At 51.7% G+C, this 17,025-nt stretch overlaps 1 protein-coding gene across 12 annotated transcripts in view; it reads left to right on the top strand.

The window, feature by feature from the left end:
* WASF2 (WASP family member 2) overlaps positions 1–13,001 on the top strand; it is an 81,008-nt gene extending 68,007 nt beyond the window's left edge. For 6 of the 12 annotated variants that reach the window (XM_048222005.2, XM_026516920.4, XM_048222001.2 and 3 more), the window contains 5 exons: positions 1,435–1,552; positions 2,556–2,686; positions 5,032–5,187; positions 7,051–7,565; positions 8,935–13,001. In XM_048222005.2, the coding sequence (XP_048077962.1) occupies positions 1,435–1,552; positions 2,556–2,686; positions 5,032–5,187; positions 7,051–7,565; positions 8,935–9,092 (1,078 nt within the window). In that variant the 3' untranslated portion in view covers positions 9,093–13,001. Of the gene's footprint in view, positions 1–1,434; positions 1,553–2,555; positions 2,687–5,031; positions 5,188–7,050 lie in introns of all 12 variants that reach the window. The other 6 variants (XM_057305429.1, XM_057305430.1, XM_057305426.1 and 3 more) reach the window with 2 other exon arrangements.
* The last annotated feature ends 4,024 nt before the right edge of the window (positions 13,002–17,025 follow it).

The raw sequence follows: 17,025 nt of genomic DNA, 5'->3' as shown, positions 1-17,025 counted from the left end.
TCTTCAGAACAGGTAAAAAGTAATTACAGATAGCTGGAGGCAGATGTCTTCTGCGAGACATGGGTATACTGCAAAGTAGAATGTGTGTGTGTGAAACTCAAGGACACCCACCTGATCCAGGGAGCCAGGAAGTAGGAGCATGGTAGCTATTCACAGGATAAAAGTACATAGCATCTATGCCATAGCGTCTGTCCTGTGTTATTACTGTGTAAAACTATGTTTGTTCGTTGGCTTTCAAAGCGGTCGGCTAGCAGAACAGGGCAGAGATTTGACTCCAGCCTTCATCATTTATCGAGTTGGATTTGGGCAGAGAGGTTTCAGGGCACGAAGGGAGTGTACACCTGATACTGAAGGGAGTATGATGTATGACATAGGGCTTGTGTGACAGAATGGGCTAAACAAATGATATTAAGACAAGTTTATTTTTCAGTTAATGGTATTTTCCTTTTTATCATTCTCCTCTCAATTATCTGGAGTTGGCCTAACAGAAATGAGTAGTGGTGTAGCTAACTCAGAACAAGATTTAATATAAAAATCATTAGTGTGGATTTGGAAATGCTTTCTGTGTGTCGTGACAGGCCAGGGAATAGAATTGCCTTTCTAATTCTTTTTAGTTTAGAATAGTGCTAAAATAAATGTCCACCCCTAGCGCATGCTTTCTAGAAAGAGAGACTTAGTCATGCCAAAGTGCAGGATTCCAATCAGGATCATCAGGTAACCCTTATATGGACACTCAGTAGCTCTCTCTGTACTTCTGTCACAGCCACTAAAAGATGGTAATTTAATCTGGCTGTAAAACAGCTGGCCATCTGTTCTCACTGGGGCCCCCTTGTGGTTGGGGGGTAGGGTGGGGGATGCTGAGCTATTCCAGAAGGGAGCAAGAAGGTGGATTGCTATGGTTACCCGTTTTTACAGAGGAATAACAGCTGCACACATACATGCTTTCACGTGAATATATCTATACCTAATGTACACGTGTGAGCCTGCACATATATGTACAGGTTTCACGTGGGTGGGAAGCCGCTAATGCTTCCTAGAGAGTTCTGGGGAATTGGTGGGGAAGGGGAACCAATGGCAGAAATCCCCTCTGATGTGCCAGGATATCAGGATATCCTCAGGGAGATGTCTGTAGCCATGCAGATCATTAGAAATAACCAGGATCCCTGCTGTTCTAACCTATTCTTGCCCTGACCATGCAAATGCCTCTACCAGGAATTGAAAGTAAGGCTAAGTTTCTTAAAAAGCCAGATAAGTAAAGAGGTGCCATTCAGGGGGCATTGGAATGCTGGTATGGAAGAGGAAATATGCAGTCAATTTGAATGACTTCTTGATTCCTCAGTGTAAAAACTGCTAACTGGTAGGTATTTGGAATATTGGATTTGGTTGGGAGCTCATCTGTCCACTGACAGCTACTTGTCTTCATTTCTATCCCAGGGACGATGGGAAAGAGGCACTCAAATTCTACACAGACCCTTCGTACTTCTTTGATCTTTGGAAGGAGAAGATGCTGCAGGACACCAAGGATATCATGAAAGAGAAGAGAAAGCATAGGGTGAGGGGAAAGGGGCCTCTGTTCTACACATCAGTAGGCACGATTGTGGAGGGGGGATAAAAAGGAAACCAGTCTTATATGAAGTAATCATTCCGAGTGGCTGCTTGCTTGGATGCCAGGTGAAACTCTTTAAAAAATGTGTCCACACCAAGCACAACCAAGATGAAAGTATAAATCACACCAAAAATGTGTTTGTTCCCCCTAGCGCTATTAACAATTGAGTATATTCAGGCTGAGTTTTAGAAATTGACTTTTCTATTCACCATTTATTTCTCTTGCAATTTGCACCTGACTCTGCTGGACACTCAAGCTAGGCTAGTCCCTTCCCTGCCAGTTTTGCAGCTCATTTCTCAGAGAGCAGCACAGGGCTCTACAGTGTTTGATTTACAAACAGGAACAGTTTAACACCTTCACTGCTGATTGGGTGGGGTGGGGTGAGGGCATCGGCCTAGTTTTGGGAGCTGCTCCTCTCCCCTTAGACCTCCAGTGATGTGTGTAAGCATATGACCTACCAGTTGCAACCTCACAATCCCATTAGCATGGCTGCCGGGAGGCCCAAGAGAGCACCAGGGGCGAGTGCAGCTGCACAGGCTGAGGAACTCCTCATTGGTTGTTTGATTTTGTTTTGTTAACTATTGCCTTATATTTGTCCCAGAGACAGTGACTCTCCTTCATGGCAGAGCAAATAACAAATAGCTTTTTACTAACTTCCTAACAATTACAGCTGCTCAGAAACATGAATGAGTTACCCAAAGAGGTAGTGAGTTTCCCATCTGTAGAGGTGTCTTGAGTGTTGGATTGAGTGAATATGACCTGGGGAGGTGGTTTGGACTAGATGACCTCTAGGTCACTCCAAAGCCAGTAGTTCTATAAATGCTCTAGTTACTGTATGTTGTCTAGGCAAATCATCTCTTGGGTGTGCATCCCTGAAGGTGGATGGAATTTTAATGAAGGACTTTGGAATACTGTTTTACAAAGGCTTTTCTGTTTCTTTTCATTATAGAAAGAAAAGAAAGATAATCCAAATCGAGGGAATGTAAATCCACGTAAAATCAAGACACGGAAGGAAGAGTGGGAGAAGATGAAGATGGGACAAGAATTTGTGGAATCCAAAGAAAAGCTGGGGCCTTCTGGGTAGGTGATGCTTTCATATTATTGCTAGCATTCTTTGAAGGGCCTGGGGCCCTGGAGGCAACAGCCTGACAGCTCTAGTGTGACACCTTTCACACCCCCCTGAAGTCCCGCTGTGTGGCTAACATCAATACCACTATTAATCAGCTCCCGTAACGTGCATCCATCTGGTGATTAAAATTTGCTAAATAAGAGACTCAGCAGTTTAAATGAGGTGACTGTAGTAGTCTGGAAAAGAAGGCCCATGGCTTTTAGTGCCCTTGCTCTGCCAGGCACTAGTATGTCTATGGGCCTCAAAGGAAACACTGGAAAGAGAAGAAAAGTGGTCTTGGGAGCCCTTTGCCTCCAGAGCATTGATTTGAAGGTCGTGCCTGAGAGCTGGGCATTTCACAGGAGTGGAGAGGGCCAGGCAGAGAATTTGTGCACATCACCAAAGCAACTTTTCAGTTAGCCTTTGTCAGTCTCAGGAGAGAGGCTGGCCAAGGGACTGAAAGCAGACCTCAGAGACAGTGTGGGAAAGGTCGCTCGGCCAGTATTGAGGCTATATATCTCCATGGGGAAACAGTAGATGTCAGTCTGACCCATTTCCCAATACCAAATCACACTGGAGGTTTAAAAGGGGGAAAAAATGGTTTTAGAGCTTGGTTTGATGCTTATCCTGGTGTCCGACCTGTGTGACATTCAAAGCCAAGTCACCACAACTGCTTGGCATGAATGTTGCCCTGGTTTTTACTCTAAATACATTGCATCCTAGCTGTCAGAGAACCATGCCGGCCCATGCCGGGTGTCTAGGAATGATAAAAGGAAAGAGTTGAGCTGTTCTTGCTTTTAGGAATAACTCTGCCATGAAAATCTTGACTTTTAAAAATCTTGACACTTCTGACACTTGTTCTTCCTGGATTAAGAGATTTGTTTTAAAGAGTGATGAAGATGGTGAGAGAAAAAAATGAACCTTTCTCTCTGCAGGGAATTCAGCCCTGAGGGTACCTTCATTACCTTCACCTCCCAGAAAAGGGGCCATTTTGTTCTGTGGTGCCATCCTGCTCAGACAGGCCTTGTCCTAGGTTCTATGACTGTAAGGACAGAATCTTGCACGATCAGAATGCCAGCTATTATGTGTTTGGTTTTTGTTCTGTTTGTGTGTGTGGAATGGGGCTGGTGAAAACGAGAACTTTGCCTCCCATTTTCCTGTTGTGCAAGAAGTTTGGGATTGGGCTACATGGCTGGTCTACCTGGGTGTGCTTGTTGGTGGACCTGTAAAGAGATGTACCCAGCCTACAGGGCTCCAGATTTGATTTGTTAGTTCGCTCCAACCCTCTTCTCTCCAGGGTCTGTTTGAGATGAGTTCTTTAGAACCCAGCAGTGGTAGGGAGAAGGGGGAGATGGAGCGGCACCAACCATATTTTGCTAGCTGCTCTTTGGTGTATTTGTGTCATTTGGAGGTTTGTTGTTCACCCAAGGCCTAGTGCTCTGAGGGACAGGTTTTCATGAGGCACAGGCCTCAGCACCCTCCTTAAGTTGGCAGCTCGTCGTGTCGGATAAGAGACCTGGCAGGGACACTGAGTCTAGCTACCACACAGCAACTTGCATTCGTCCTCAGCTTGGTTTTGCAATCAGATGCCTCCTTGGCCTTCGAGTACTCCAGAGGCTTGCTGACCTCCAACCAGGCTGTGTGCCAGTCACGTGTCTGCAGCTCACTAGCCTTGGGGCTTGGCTTTGCCCTTTGCCACAAGACAGACTTTCGGATTTGGGTCTAGGCTGCTCTTAACATTTGGGAGAGAATTTAAAGGAACTGCTGGGTTTGACAAGGCCAACCAGCACTGGGAAAAGAACAGCATGGTTTTGATTTTCTGTGTTGAATCCCATTCCTCTGAATCCAGCAGGAATAACTGGGAGGTATTAACAATAGAATTTAGTCCTAAATTTTAATCCTGAATTTAGTTCTAAAATAAAATTTCAGAATAGCAGAAAATATGTGGGGAATATTCTTATTACTTTCTTCCTAAAAGCTTTTGTAACAAATGCATTTTGTAGGGTCTCTTAAAAAAAACATATGAGAGGGGGGAAAAAAAAATGTGAGAGTACCACTCACACTTTTTTTTTTTTTTTTTAAGATTTTATTTATTTATTTGACAGAGCGAGAGACAGCCAGCAAGAGAGGGAACACAAGCAGGGGGAGTGGCAGAGGAAGAAGCAGGCTCCTAGCGGAGGAGCCTGATGTGGGGCTCGATCCCAGAACGCCGGGATCACGCCCTGAGCCGAAGGCAGACGCTTAACGACTGCGCCACCCAGGCGCCCCCATACTCACACTTTTTAAATGACAGTTTTGGCATTGGGTTCGTTGTCAGGTATCCACCCACCTTGGTGTACCAGAATGGCAGTATTGGCTCTGTTGAAAATGTGGACGGAAACAGCTACCCACCACCACCGCTGTCAGACTCCACTTCTCCACCCTCTCCTTCCTTCTCTGAGGACAGCTTGCCTCCCCCACCAGCAGAATTCAGGTAAATGGTGCTTTCCCTCCTGTCTACTCTGGGTGGTTACAATACTTAAGGACAAAATAAGTGTTCTTCAGGGCGCCTGACTGGCTCAGTCGGTGGAGCATGTGACTCTTGATCTCAGGGTTGTGAGTTCAAGCCCCATGTTGGGTGTAGAGATAACTTAAAAAAAAAATAAAATCTTAGGGGAAAAAAAAAGAACAAAATAAGTGTTCCAAATCCAGGGCAGGACCAGTAAAATAACTTGAGGCAAGTCTGTCTAGATAATAGAAAAAATAATTAACGTTTTATTAAGTGTCTGGGGTGCCAGGCATTATGCCAAACACTGTATACATTGCTTCATCCTTACAACAGCCCTCCTGAGGTAGGTACCCATTTTACAGATGAGTAAATGGTGAGGCACAAAGAGGTCAATGAACTTAATTCTAAGGTCCCACAGCCGGTCAGAGGCAGAGCCCTGACTGGAAAGCAGGTCATTCTGTCTGCAGAGCCCGAATTCTTAACTCCTAACTCTACTGGGACTGATAGAGATCACCAGCTTATCTCTTGTTGTTTTTACTTAGCTTTAACTCAGTGTGAAATGAAGTGGTATAATCTGCCGTCCTTAAAATATTTAACAGACACCTTCCCCAGTTATCTAGGAACCTAGCAGTCGGTCACCTTTCTGTTTTGTTCTGGTTCATTTCACTGCTGGAAAGAATGAAACAAAGGAAAAAGGGCGGTGAAACTTAGACTCTGTCTGTACTGCTATTTGGCAGAAGTGTACAGGGACGAGTTAGTAATGGCCAAAAGGGGGTCTGTCTGAGGAGTGTTCAGATTTCAGTGTTTGCTCACAGTTACTTTTCCCTTTCTGATGCCTGACAAATGAGAGGTTTGAACGATACACTTTCCTCCCTGGACACTGTTTAATCAGAGATTGGGATATGTTGAGGACCCCTCAGATGGACACGTAGAGCAGTGCCGTAACCCCTCCCCCTAACCCAGCCCCCTTCTTCTTGGCTCTTGAAACCACTCATCCCAAATCACTTCCTGCTAGTTGCCCTGTCAGACGAAGCTAAGGCTTGAAGGTCTATGGAAAATTCCAAGATGGATGCTTTTTTTCTAACGAGTAGCTATTAGTGGAGGGCAGGTACAAAGATGGAAAAAGAAACCCTTCAGCCTCACACATGGTCTGAGACCTTGTAGCCACAGCCAAGCATACCTGACCTGAGAGGGGTGCACCTTAGTCGTCTCTCAACCTGGGTGAAGCCTGGTGGCACATTCATTTCCCATCTCTGCTGACCCTCAGATCCTCATCCCTTCTCAGGATTTTCCACGTGAACCCTGGAGGTACATTTACCTAAATCTGTGCCCTGCTCAGACTTGGTCAGCTTCGCTTGGGTTTCCTGCCCTCACAAGATCTGGTGAATGATAAGAGCCTGAGGAATAGAGCCCAGTGGGTGGGTGATGTTTGGATTTTTATTCCACTTCTTCTTACATGCCTTCTCGGTCCTGGTTCCAGGATTAAATTGACTGTCCTTCCTAGAGGAGGGTTCAGGAGGGTGCCTTCCCTTGGAAAGCTGGAGGGTTTGAAGGGGACCCAGGAGATGACCTTGGCCAACCCTTACCTGATAGAGGAATCCCAGTCTAAACTTCTTTCCAATAGCTTTTCTCAATTTCTGTTTACATTCCTCTGCTGATGAGAAGTTCATTGCATTACAAGGCTACCCATTGCATTGTTGGTCTGTTCTGACCATTCTCAGGTTTTTTCTGTTAGAGCTAAAATGAAATAGTAGTCAACCAGAATGAACCTAGGGTCTTGATCAGCTTTATTAGAGGTGGATGTTTGCATGCTGAGTGTGATGGTGGGTCTCTTCTTTGTCCTTTTAGCTGCCCAGCAGACAGCAACCAAAGAGGGCCTGGCTTAGCTGGACCCAAAAGATCCAGCGTGGTCAGCCCAAGCCATCCACCACCAGCTCCTCCTCTGGGCTCGCCACCAGGCTCCAAACCTGGGTTTGCCCCACCACCTGCCCCTCCGCCTCCACCTCCAATGATGGGCGTCCCACCCCCCCCACCGCCTGGAGGATTTGGGTCTCCAGGGACCCCACCACCACCATCACCGCCATCTTTCCCACCTCACCCCGATTTTGCTGCCCCTCCGCCTCCTCCCCCACCGCCTGCAGCTGACTACCCAACTCTGCCACCTCCTCCCTTGTCCCAACCAGGAGGAGGCGCACCTCCCCCTCCCCCTCCCCCTCCTCCTCCGGGGCCCCCTCCTCCCCCTTTCAGTGGTACAGAAAGCCCGTCTGTCCCACCACCACCACTTTCTGATGCCACCAAGCCTAAGTCCTCCTTGCCTCCTGTGAGTGATGCCCGCAGCGACTTACTTTCAGCCATACGTCAAGGTAATTCCCAGTGCTGGGTCCAGGACCATGAGGCCTTGTCTTTCTGCAGCCGTGATGACTGGTTGGAGGGTGGGCTAGGGGTTCCATGCCCTTTCCGGGGCATAGCTTTCATTGGGTGGGGAGAGATCGGGAGGGACGTCAGGCCTCAGATCAGCCTAAAGAGAGGCTTCGCTCTAAAAATATGGAGATGTAAATTTCTTTCCACCTTGGTTTATTTATTTATTTTTTAAAAGATTTTATTTATTTGACAAAGAGAGAGATAGCCAGGGAGAGAGGGAGCACAAGCAGGAGGAGTGGGAGAGGAAGAAGCAGGCTCCCAGTGGAGGAGCCTGATGTGGGGCTCGATCCCAGAACGCCGGGATCACGCCCTGAGCCGAAGGCAGACGCTTAACGACTGCGCCACCCAGGCGCCCCTCCACCTTAGTTTAAAAGTAAAGGATTCTTGGGGCCTTGGATGGCTCAGTCAGAAGAGCAGGCGACTCTTGATCTTGGGATCGTGAGTTCGAGCCCCACCTTGGGTGTAGAGATCACTTTAAATAAGTAAGTAAAGTAAAGTAAGGGATTCTTAACTTGGGTCTTCGATCTCCTTGATGAGAAATGTTTTGCCTGTGTTTACATTCATTTTGTGCCCCAGAGAAAGCCAAGCGTCACCACCCTAGAAGGTACTTCTCTGGCCACACTCCTGCCTGTCCTCCACTTCTGTGCCTTTCATATCCTTCCTCCCTTCTCTCTTTCCCCTTTCTCTCCCCATCCTCCTCCCCTTTTTTTCCTATCCCCTTCCCTCTTTGTCTCCTTCTCTCCCTTCTTTCCTACCTTCCTGCCCTCCCTCATCATCTCACCCTTGTGGAGCATTTATTCTCTTTCTTTCAGAGGACAGTTCTGGTCCCAGTGGGTTAGAGTGGTTTCTTCTGTTTGTGAGCCTTCTGGAACTGGAGGATTGTCTGGGGGAGATAAGTTGGGGCAGCTGAGCTCGATGAACTGGGCAGACTGAGTGCCCAGCGAGTACAGTTCGGTGCCCACTCCTCACTCAGAGCCTCTTAAGAAGTGCCCATCCTCACTAGCCTGACAGTGTGGAAATGGAAAGAACGACAGGCTTCCTTTCCGACACGCCTACAGCACTGGAGCCAGAATTGGATAAACCCTCATCTTTACTATCTTTCTTGCTTTCCCCTTTCCCTCTTTGCTTTCTCAGAGGATCTTCTTCCCCCTACCCCCTTCCCCTGACTCCTTCCACCCCTGGCCACTCCCCCTTCCTCAGTCCTGTGTGGATTCTGAGACCGTTTGAGACTGACTCGCCTTCTAAACCCTTCTCTCTCTCTCTCTCTCTCTCTCTCTCTCTCTCTCTCTCCCTCTCTCTCTCTCTCATAAGGCTTTCAGCTCCGCAGGGTTGAGGAGCAGCAGGAACAAGAGAAGCGTGACGTTGTGGGCAACGACGTAGCCACCATCTTGTCCCGTCGAATTGCTGTGGAGTATAGCGACTCGGAAGATGACTCCTCTGAGTTTGATGAGGACGACTGGTCGGATTAAGTCTTTCTGCCTGCTGCCCACCTCCTTTTTCTTTCCTCCTGCTGCCTTCTTTGATGCATATCCCAACAGTCTGATGGGGGGGGAAAGGGAGGAAAAAAGAATTTCAAGGGGCCAAAGTCCTCCCTGAAGCAACCAAAGATATATCCAAGTGCTTCCTCCAAATCAACATATATTTTCCTGTCTCCCCATGGACAGGCCCTGTGGGGCTCCTGAGATTCAGTAGCTGAGATGTTCCCTCTTCCCTTCAAGTGACTGTTGCATATTGAAGAGAAGGAAAAACTCCAAAGCAGATCCCTTTGATTGGGTTTAGATTGGAGTTGGTACCTTCCCTGGGAGCCATTTTCAACCGTGGTCTCTTTCCAAAATCCTTACCCTTCAGATATTGCCAGCCATCTTCTGGTCCTAAAGCCTGCATGGGCACAGCCAGCCCCTTTCCCATGCACTGAGAGGGCTGAGCAGGCCACATGCCCTAGCAGCTAGACTGCCACACCTTTCTGCCCTGGTCAGCAGGGTGAGCTTCCTTTTGCTAAGCCATCTCTATGTCTGGACTCCCTTTATTTTAGGAGCCATCAGGCCCTAAAGAGTGTCTCCCCCTCTGCCCAGAAATGGTGCCTTTCTGAAAGCTGAAGTTATTGCCTCCTTCCCAAGCTTCCTCTCCAGAGTGTGGTGTTCAGGTGTCCTATAAATGCCCCTCCCTCACTACCAGGTGCTCTAGGCACCACAGCCCAGTTCCAGCCTCTAATACCCATGACCAAACTAGCCCCGACACGCAGGGATCGGGACCTCTGCTGACTTCAGGAGCCAAGCTTAGAGACTTGGAACTACAGAACTGGAAGAATGGTGGAACTCCTTGGATCCTACGCTCTTGATGATGCTGAAATGTAGAGATGGGAAATGACGTGCTCCAGGTCATACACTGGATGGTGACAGAACTCTAGAGCCCAGAATTCCTGATTCCAAGTCACCTGTGCCTTCTGGGACCAAATAGTGGGCACTTGCTGGAGTTTAGGCAGAACAGTCTTGGCTCTGTGCTACTCCAGACCTCACTGGGAGTCGCTGTAGGAGGGGTCAGAGCCAGTGCCAGGCCTGTCCGTGCTGCTCGGACCCTTACAGCCTGTCTTACAATTCTCTGCTCCCCCTTTACTATCACCATTGAACCACATGGCCTTGGGACCTGCCCTTCTGGGGGACCAGAGGTAGTGAGAGAAGGAAGGGGGTATGCAGCTTTGACAGGTGCTGTTTTCAATTCCTCTGCAACTCGTCCCCCTTTTATTTCCCCAATTTAAGCATAGGTTCTGCCAGCTGTAGAAACTTCAGTCCCTCGGGCTGGTGGCTGCCGCAGGTAGCTGCCTAGGGGGGCCTGGCAGCCGTGAGGAGGGCTGAAAGGCAGAGGGGCTCTGGGTCTTGTTTCTAGCTCCCTCCTCGCTGCGTGCGGTGATGTTCCCTCCCTCACTCCCCCTTTTCCCAGAGCTAATACACAGGTGCTATTATTCAGGGGGAAAAAAAAAACTGGCCAGCTTTGGCCAACAGTGAGGTTTCTTCTCTTCTGCCCTAACTATTGTGTAGCCTCTTATGCTGAAACCGGCTTCTCCTGGCTTCTCCGGCTTTCAGAGCCCTGAAACAAAGAGAAACAGGATCTGTCTCTACCCAGCACAGCAAATGGTTGTAGTAATTGCCAAAGCCCTCATAGACCCCTCCGGCTTGAGGAGAGTGTGTAAGCACGGGTACTGCTGCTGTGCCCTGGCTGGATGCTCCCCCTCTGCCTTCTCGCCGCCTTGAACCCTGCCGTGGGGACCTGGGGACCTGGGGACCGAGCCTGCAGGGGCCAGCATGCCTTCCTGCGGGGGCCGCTGCAGAGCTTACCCTCCTCCCCCTCCCCGGCTCAGGTGTCTGTGGCACAGAGCTGGCACCATCCTCCAGTGCTGAGCATAAAGCTGGGTGTGTCCCCGCCTTGCACTTTGGAAGCTGGAGGTGCTTTCTTCAGAACCCTGAAATGGCTGTTGAAGGTGTCCCTGGCTGCAGCCCGGCAGTGGCTGGAGAGGCAGGTGGAGGGCAGTGGTTCTCCCAGATAGGCGTCCTGGGGCCTGGCCAGGCCAGGGTTTAGGCCTAATGGCTTTGACTAAATTACCCCATCCCCCTCCTTTCCGGAAAAGGGGGAGCCAGCGCCACTCACTATCATTCTGCTCTGACCTTGAAGGGGGCGGTGTTGGCCTGGCTTCTGGAATGGACACAGTCCGCCCTGGAAAGGGCTGGGGGCAGAAGGGGGGGGGGCACTGCCTGCGGAAGGTAGGATTAGATCATTAGCTCAGTGACCTCCTAGGGTTTCGATGTGCTGTGTTCTCATCCTACAGCTGGTTTGGTAATGATCTGCAAGTCCCGGAGAGCAACAGCACAGCTCTGCCTGACGCTCTCATTAAAATCTATGCAGCCAAGCTCTGTGCTTTGTAGCAGCCGGCCTTGCTAAGCCTCCTCAGCTCAGGGGGCTGGGGACCCAGTCAGCCGAGAGGCCCTCTGGGCTCTATTTATGCATATGTGCACCAAAAAACCCAAAAAACAAAATAACAAAAAATACCCCACTTCTTTAAACCCAGAGCCCTTTAAGATGATAAAGGACCCTATGCAGGTAATTGTCTTTGGAATCCTGTAATTGTAGAATGCAAAGTTTAGTGATTATTTAAACTGGGCCGAGGCTGGTCACAGTGTGGAGCAATGGCTCCGAAGGACTCTTAAGTGCTGAAGCCAAGGAGCCACCTCCCTTCCCTAGTCTGCCCAGCCCAGGGGACCTGCCCCCATTCCTGTGGCCCAGGGACCCAGCTTCTAGTCGGCAGTGTCCGAAGTGACTTGCGGCTTTGCCATGGTTGTGAGATGACTACATTCCAAAGGAGCAGCCACAGGGAGGGGGCAGGCTCTGCGGTCCCTTGGAGGCTCAGAGCAGCTGGCCCAAGCTCCAGCTCGCCTCCAGCGGAAGCTCCAGCGCCCTCAGAAACGACCCTGGCCAATGTCACCGCAGAGCCGAGGCGGTGTTGTCAGGGCTATGTGAAATCTCTTCCCGTGGCGCCGCTCCTCCGGCTCCGCAGCGCCGGCTCGGACAGATTGAGGTCTCTGTGGCTTTGGTGACCCTGCTTAAGCATTCCCACCGTGTCCCAGCTCTGCTCTCTGGCCTGCCTCCCTCCGCAGCCCCCCCCCACCTGACCTCGGGGCCCGGGGAGGGGGCCGGTGCCCCAGGGCGAGGGGCTTTTGCTCAGGAGAGAAGTCGGGCCTCCTGGGGGCATCAGGCTTTGAGCTCTACTGGGGTCCAGCAGACCTGGGACCAGGTGTCACTAGGAGATGCGCCTCAGTCTGTGCCTCAGTGAGGGCTCGGGAACAATTCTGTTATTGTATTAACTTGACTCAGTTAACTCACTTGAGAAACTAACCAATTTTTACTTTCTGTCTAGAATGATGTACATGTAGGAGAGTGAGCTGTAATGCTCCCCAAGTGCCTTGTTTTCTCTGATATAAATATATTTATAAGGACCTATTCCAGTGGATTCTTGGGTGTGTTTGCCACATCGATTTTAGGGAGTGGGCATCTATGTGGTAGGGAGACAGTCTGGAAATGGGTCCCTCTCCCGTGAGAGTGGGAAAGGAGCTTCTAGAGATCTGTGAGGAGGGTGGGGTTAAACCAGACTCGTGAGGTGACCCCTTCCTCTTCGCCCTACTCCTCTCAGGCCCTTAGGAGAACATCCAGTTTTTTAAAGCCCTGTGGCTCCGAGCCTGGTCTCCTTTGTTTCCCTGCCAGGCTCATGTGTGGACCACGTTAGCACCCCATGACCTGAGGATTCCATGTAATGATTTTATGTTATACATGCAAATACGTAAATGCCAACATTTTAAATAATTTGATAAATCTTTGTAGCTACTCTGCCACCTCTGGTGCGTGTGTCTGTGCCTGTACCTGTCTCTCATGGGAAGAGTGGTTGGAAGGAGATAATACTGAAGCCACAGGTGGTGGCCAGAGCTCTGGAGGGAGGTCTGGTCGGGGGGGGGGGGGGCCCGAGGAGCAGGAGGCCTCTGGGTCTGGAGGGTGTACCCTGTGGGGGAGGTGGAGATGAAGGCCAGAAACCCTTTTGCTTTAGGAGGAAACCCAAGTTGGGGGCCCTGCTCAGCTGGTGAGGGGTGTGTGTTGGGGCCAGGGGAGACAAGCTGTTGGCCGCTTGCATCCGGCAGGAGGGGAGCACTGGCAGAATGCTGGTGTTGCCTCCCAACATCTGGCCGCATCTTGTCTGCCTCCCAGACCCAAGCAACTTACCTTAAATAGAATGATTTTCAGTGGAATCCGATAAAAAGTTGAGGCTGCTGTACACCCCCTCTCCTGCCTGGGAAGGCGAAGGGGCTGGATTTCTATTCTGACCCAAAAAAATGACCTACCCAGGAAGCAACGGTTGTTCGGAGCCCAGCTGCTGCGGGTGATTGTCCCTGGGGGTAATTTATGGGCAGACACCCAGGTCCAGTTCCGGGCCCTGCGGACGCAGCGGGGTGGCCCCGGGAGAGGGGCGGGGAGCAAGGTTGGTGACTCCACTGGTCACGCCTGCTGTTCAGGGAGAGAGAGTCACCCACTGGCGTCCCAGGAGAGGGGGCAGAAGTTTTGAATTGTCAGCAACTGCTGCGCCAGCCGCTCTGAGCTCATCGCTGGAGGTGGGGGTGCAGGGGAGGGGGCGCGGGAGCCAGCGCGCCCCGGCGGAGCCCCTCGCTCCACCCTCCTGCTCGGGCCTGTGTTTAGTCAGCACTTGGCTTCCCGAGGCCGGTGACTGACAGGCAGCCAGACGCCCGCCCTGGGAGAAGACAAAATGGTGGTGTCGGGAGCCGCCCTTGCTGGGGAACCGGAGGGGAGGAATGTGGTTCTGGGAAGCAGGCGGCCCGGCTCAAATTCCGGCTCCAACACTCGGGAGCTGTGACCCCGTGCTTCACCTCTTAGGGCGGATCCGGGAAGAACGAGCGTTTGCTGAGGGCCGACCACCTGCGCCACACTGCGCACACTTCATTTCGAGCGCATGAGGGAAGGGCCTCGGAGGTCGGGTTGCCGAAGACCACGTCGCGGGCCGGGGGCAGAGCCACAGCTGGGACCCGGTCTCTCCCAGCCAGAGGCCGTGCTCTGTCCATCGTGCAGCATAAACAGCTTTCGGACTCTCCGGTGGGAGTCAGGGCCTTTCGAGTCCTGGGGGGCAGGCTAAGCCTTTCCGGTCGGGTCTGCCCCACCCCGGCGCCCGGTTTTACAGGTGACCGCGCTTTCTGCTGTTGCTTTGAAATCAGTGGGCCGGACTGGGCGCAGCTCCGAGAGCAGGAGAGTTGCAAGTCCTCGCACCCTGAACTGCCTGGGAGCGAAGTGGGTTTGCTCGGTGTGGGCTGGGGCTTCCCGCACACACTCCGTGCTCAAGACACGCGCACACCTGTGAAGATGCGCGCGTTCCAGCCCAAGACCCGGATACACGCCCGCCGCTACACCGACACATGGGAGTGGGCCCGCTGGAGATCCCAGGCCAGGGACACGTGCACACACCGCACACAGAGCCCTGCCCGTGTGCCAGCAAGGACACAGACCGGCGCACAGTTACAGGAACACAATCGCAGGCAAACCGCACGCAGTCCTCAGGAGCCCCCCTCCCTGCGCTGCCGCCGCCAGTTGCTCACTGCCCCCTCCTGGCCGCCCAGTGGCCAGGGCAACCTGGCACCGTTTCCCGCGAGCTCTGTTCTGGGTGGTTGTCAGCGAGTTCCCTTCTCCATAATGAGGCTGGGAGCAGTTTCAGGGGCTCCTCGTAGACAGCCCCTCGGCCCCAGGAGATGAGGGGGTCTAGAGGGAGGTCTGAAGCTGGAGGACAAAAAAAAGAAGACAGGTTTTCACACCCAAAGGAATCTCACGGTAGAATTCTCAGTCTGGTGGTGGCATAGACCGCCTCCCACCTCACAGGCAGCCACCCCGCCCTTACCGCTGGAACGTGCGCACACCTGCTCGCGCTCTCCGTGCTTAAGGAGCAGCTGACTTCCTGGCCCAGAAGTCGAGGTCAGGTCTTAGAGCTCCCGCGTTGCTGCTCCCTCGCCGGCCTCAGCTTTCTCACCTATTCAATGAAGAGTTAAGTTGACCATGATGTATGTGACCCCTCCACCCTGAAGCCTCACCGTCTTGGGAAGTAACACTTGTCCCAAAGGCAATGTGCCTGAGTAAAGTGCATCCATCCACCCGGCCCCATGCATTCTTCAGGCCAGTCCTGGGAGGATGACCAACACAAAGCATTTTCGTGCCTGTTGTACAGTTGAGGAAATGAAGCACAGAGAGGCACAGCAACTTATCCAAAGTCACACAGCAAGTTGGCAGCAGGCATGGAAATAGCCTCTTCTTGCGGGCCCCAAGCTGCCTACAAGAGAATAGAACTCTCCCTGTGAGCTCAGGCCCAAGGCCAGGAGACAGGAACAACAGAGACTAAAGTCAGAAGCTCCACCCCTCCTTTTTTTCTTTTTTTTTTTTTGAGGGTTTTGTTTTGTAATCTCTATACCCAACATGGGGCTTGAACTCACAACCTGAGATCAAGAGTCTCATGCTCCACTGACAGAGCCAGCCAGGCGCCCCAGAAGCTCTGCCCTTCTGTCTGGAGCCCTGAAGGCTGAGGGGAACCCAGCGGAGGTGCCAGGCTTCAGTGCGGAGATGGAGGCTGGGACACGGCCGCTTGCACCCCGGGTGGGTTCCACCACTCCCCACCACTACCAGCAGCCCGCGCCAACCTGGCGCTTCCTCTGCAGAGCCAGAGACAAGCTAGAGAGGCTTCTCCCTACTCGGTGGCCACTTGGAAGCTTGTTCCTCAAGGTACTACACACGTGAGTGCATGTGCGTGCGTGCCTGGACTCCACGGGCGTGCGCTCACGTGTAGATGCATGGTCACAGAGGCCTACAAGTACACTTAGGAGTGTATTCATAGGTATGTGTAACCTGCAAGTGTACGTGTGTGCAAGCCTGTACACCCGTGACTGCTTTTGTGTGTTTAGACGAGGCGTGTTTGGATGTACATGTATAAATGGTCTCTATCTGGCAGGGAAATTTACATACATGTCAGTCGTTGCTTGCACACGTACTGGGTTTGTTCACGAATGTACTTGGGTATGTGCAAATGTTCACATGCATTTGTGTAAAGAAGTGGAGTCAATAATGTCCATGCCCTTGACTGGTGGGTGTGTGTAAATGTGTGTGCAGGGAAGGCTTCGTGTGACTGTGTACACATGACTCATAGGGGTGCCCTCCCCAGACAATATGATGTCAGTGTTCCCCTCGGCTCCGGTGTCGGGCGCGCACTGCTGGCTCCAGCCAGGCACTGGGCTCACGGCACCCCCACCCCACCCCCGCACTCTATTCCCCAGACCCATCCTGCTTGGCCAATTTGCAGCCTCTCGCTCCCAGCTCCCGAGAAGGCCTGCAGCAAAGTCAAGGGGCTGGTGGCCAATTAGCGAGGGGGTTAATCAGGGATCTGGGGACCCCTGGGGGGCGGGAAGCCGAAGGCAGGCATTGAGGTTGGCAGGAGCACTTGCTGCCTGTCATGGGGGTGGGGGAGGGGAGAGACAAGGAGGGGAGGCTGAGCCAGCCTGGTGGCTGGAAACCAAGGGTCTGCCTGTGAATTCTTGATTGCTGAGCACTGATAGCAGTGGAGAGCCTGTGTGACTGTGTGTGCAAAGGGGCATATAGACATGCATTCGCGTCCTTGAATGTGGTCCTATATGCAAATGTGTGTACCTGACGTGATACCGTCTGTATATACACGTGCAGCTTTGTGTCTGTATATATGTGGGTGTGCGATGGTGTGCAGATGGGTCTGGGTATGCAAGCATGTCTGGACCCATGTGCACGCGTGTATACAGGGGTAAGTCTGTGTGTGTATACTCGTGTGTGCAAGAGTGTGTACATACACTG

The sequence above is a fragment of the Ursus arctos genome, unplaced genomic scaffold (genome assembly GCF_023065955.2).
Source record: "Ursus arctos isolate Adak ecotype North America unplaced genomic scaffold, UrsArc2.0 scaffold_32, whole genome shotgun sequence".
NCBI lineage: Eukaryota > Metazoa > Chordata > Mammalia > Carnivora > Ursidae > Ursus > Ursus arctos.
Note: the sequence above shows the minus strand (reverse complement) of the source record. Positions and strands in the feature narration are given on the sequence as shown.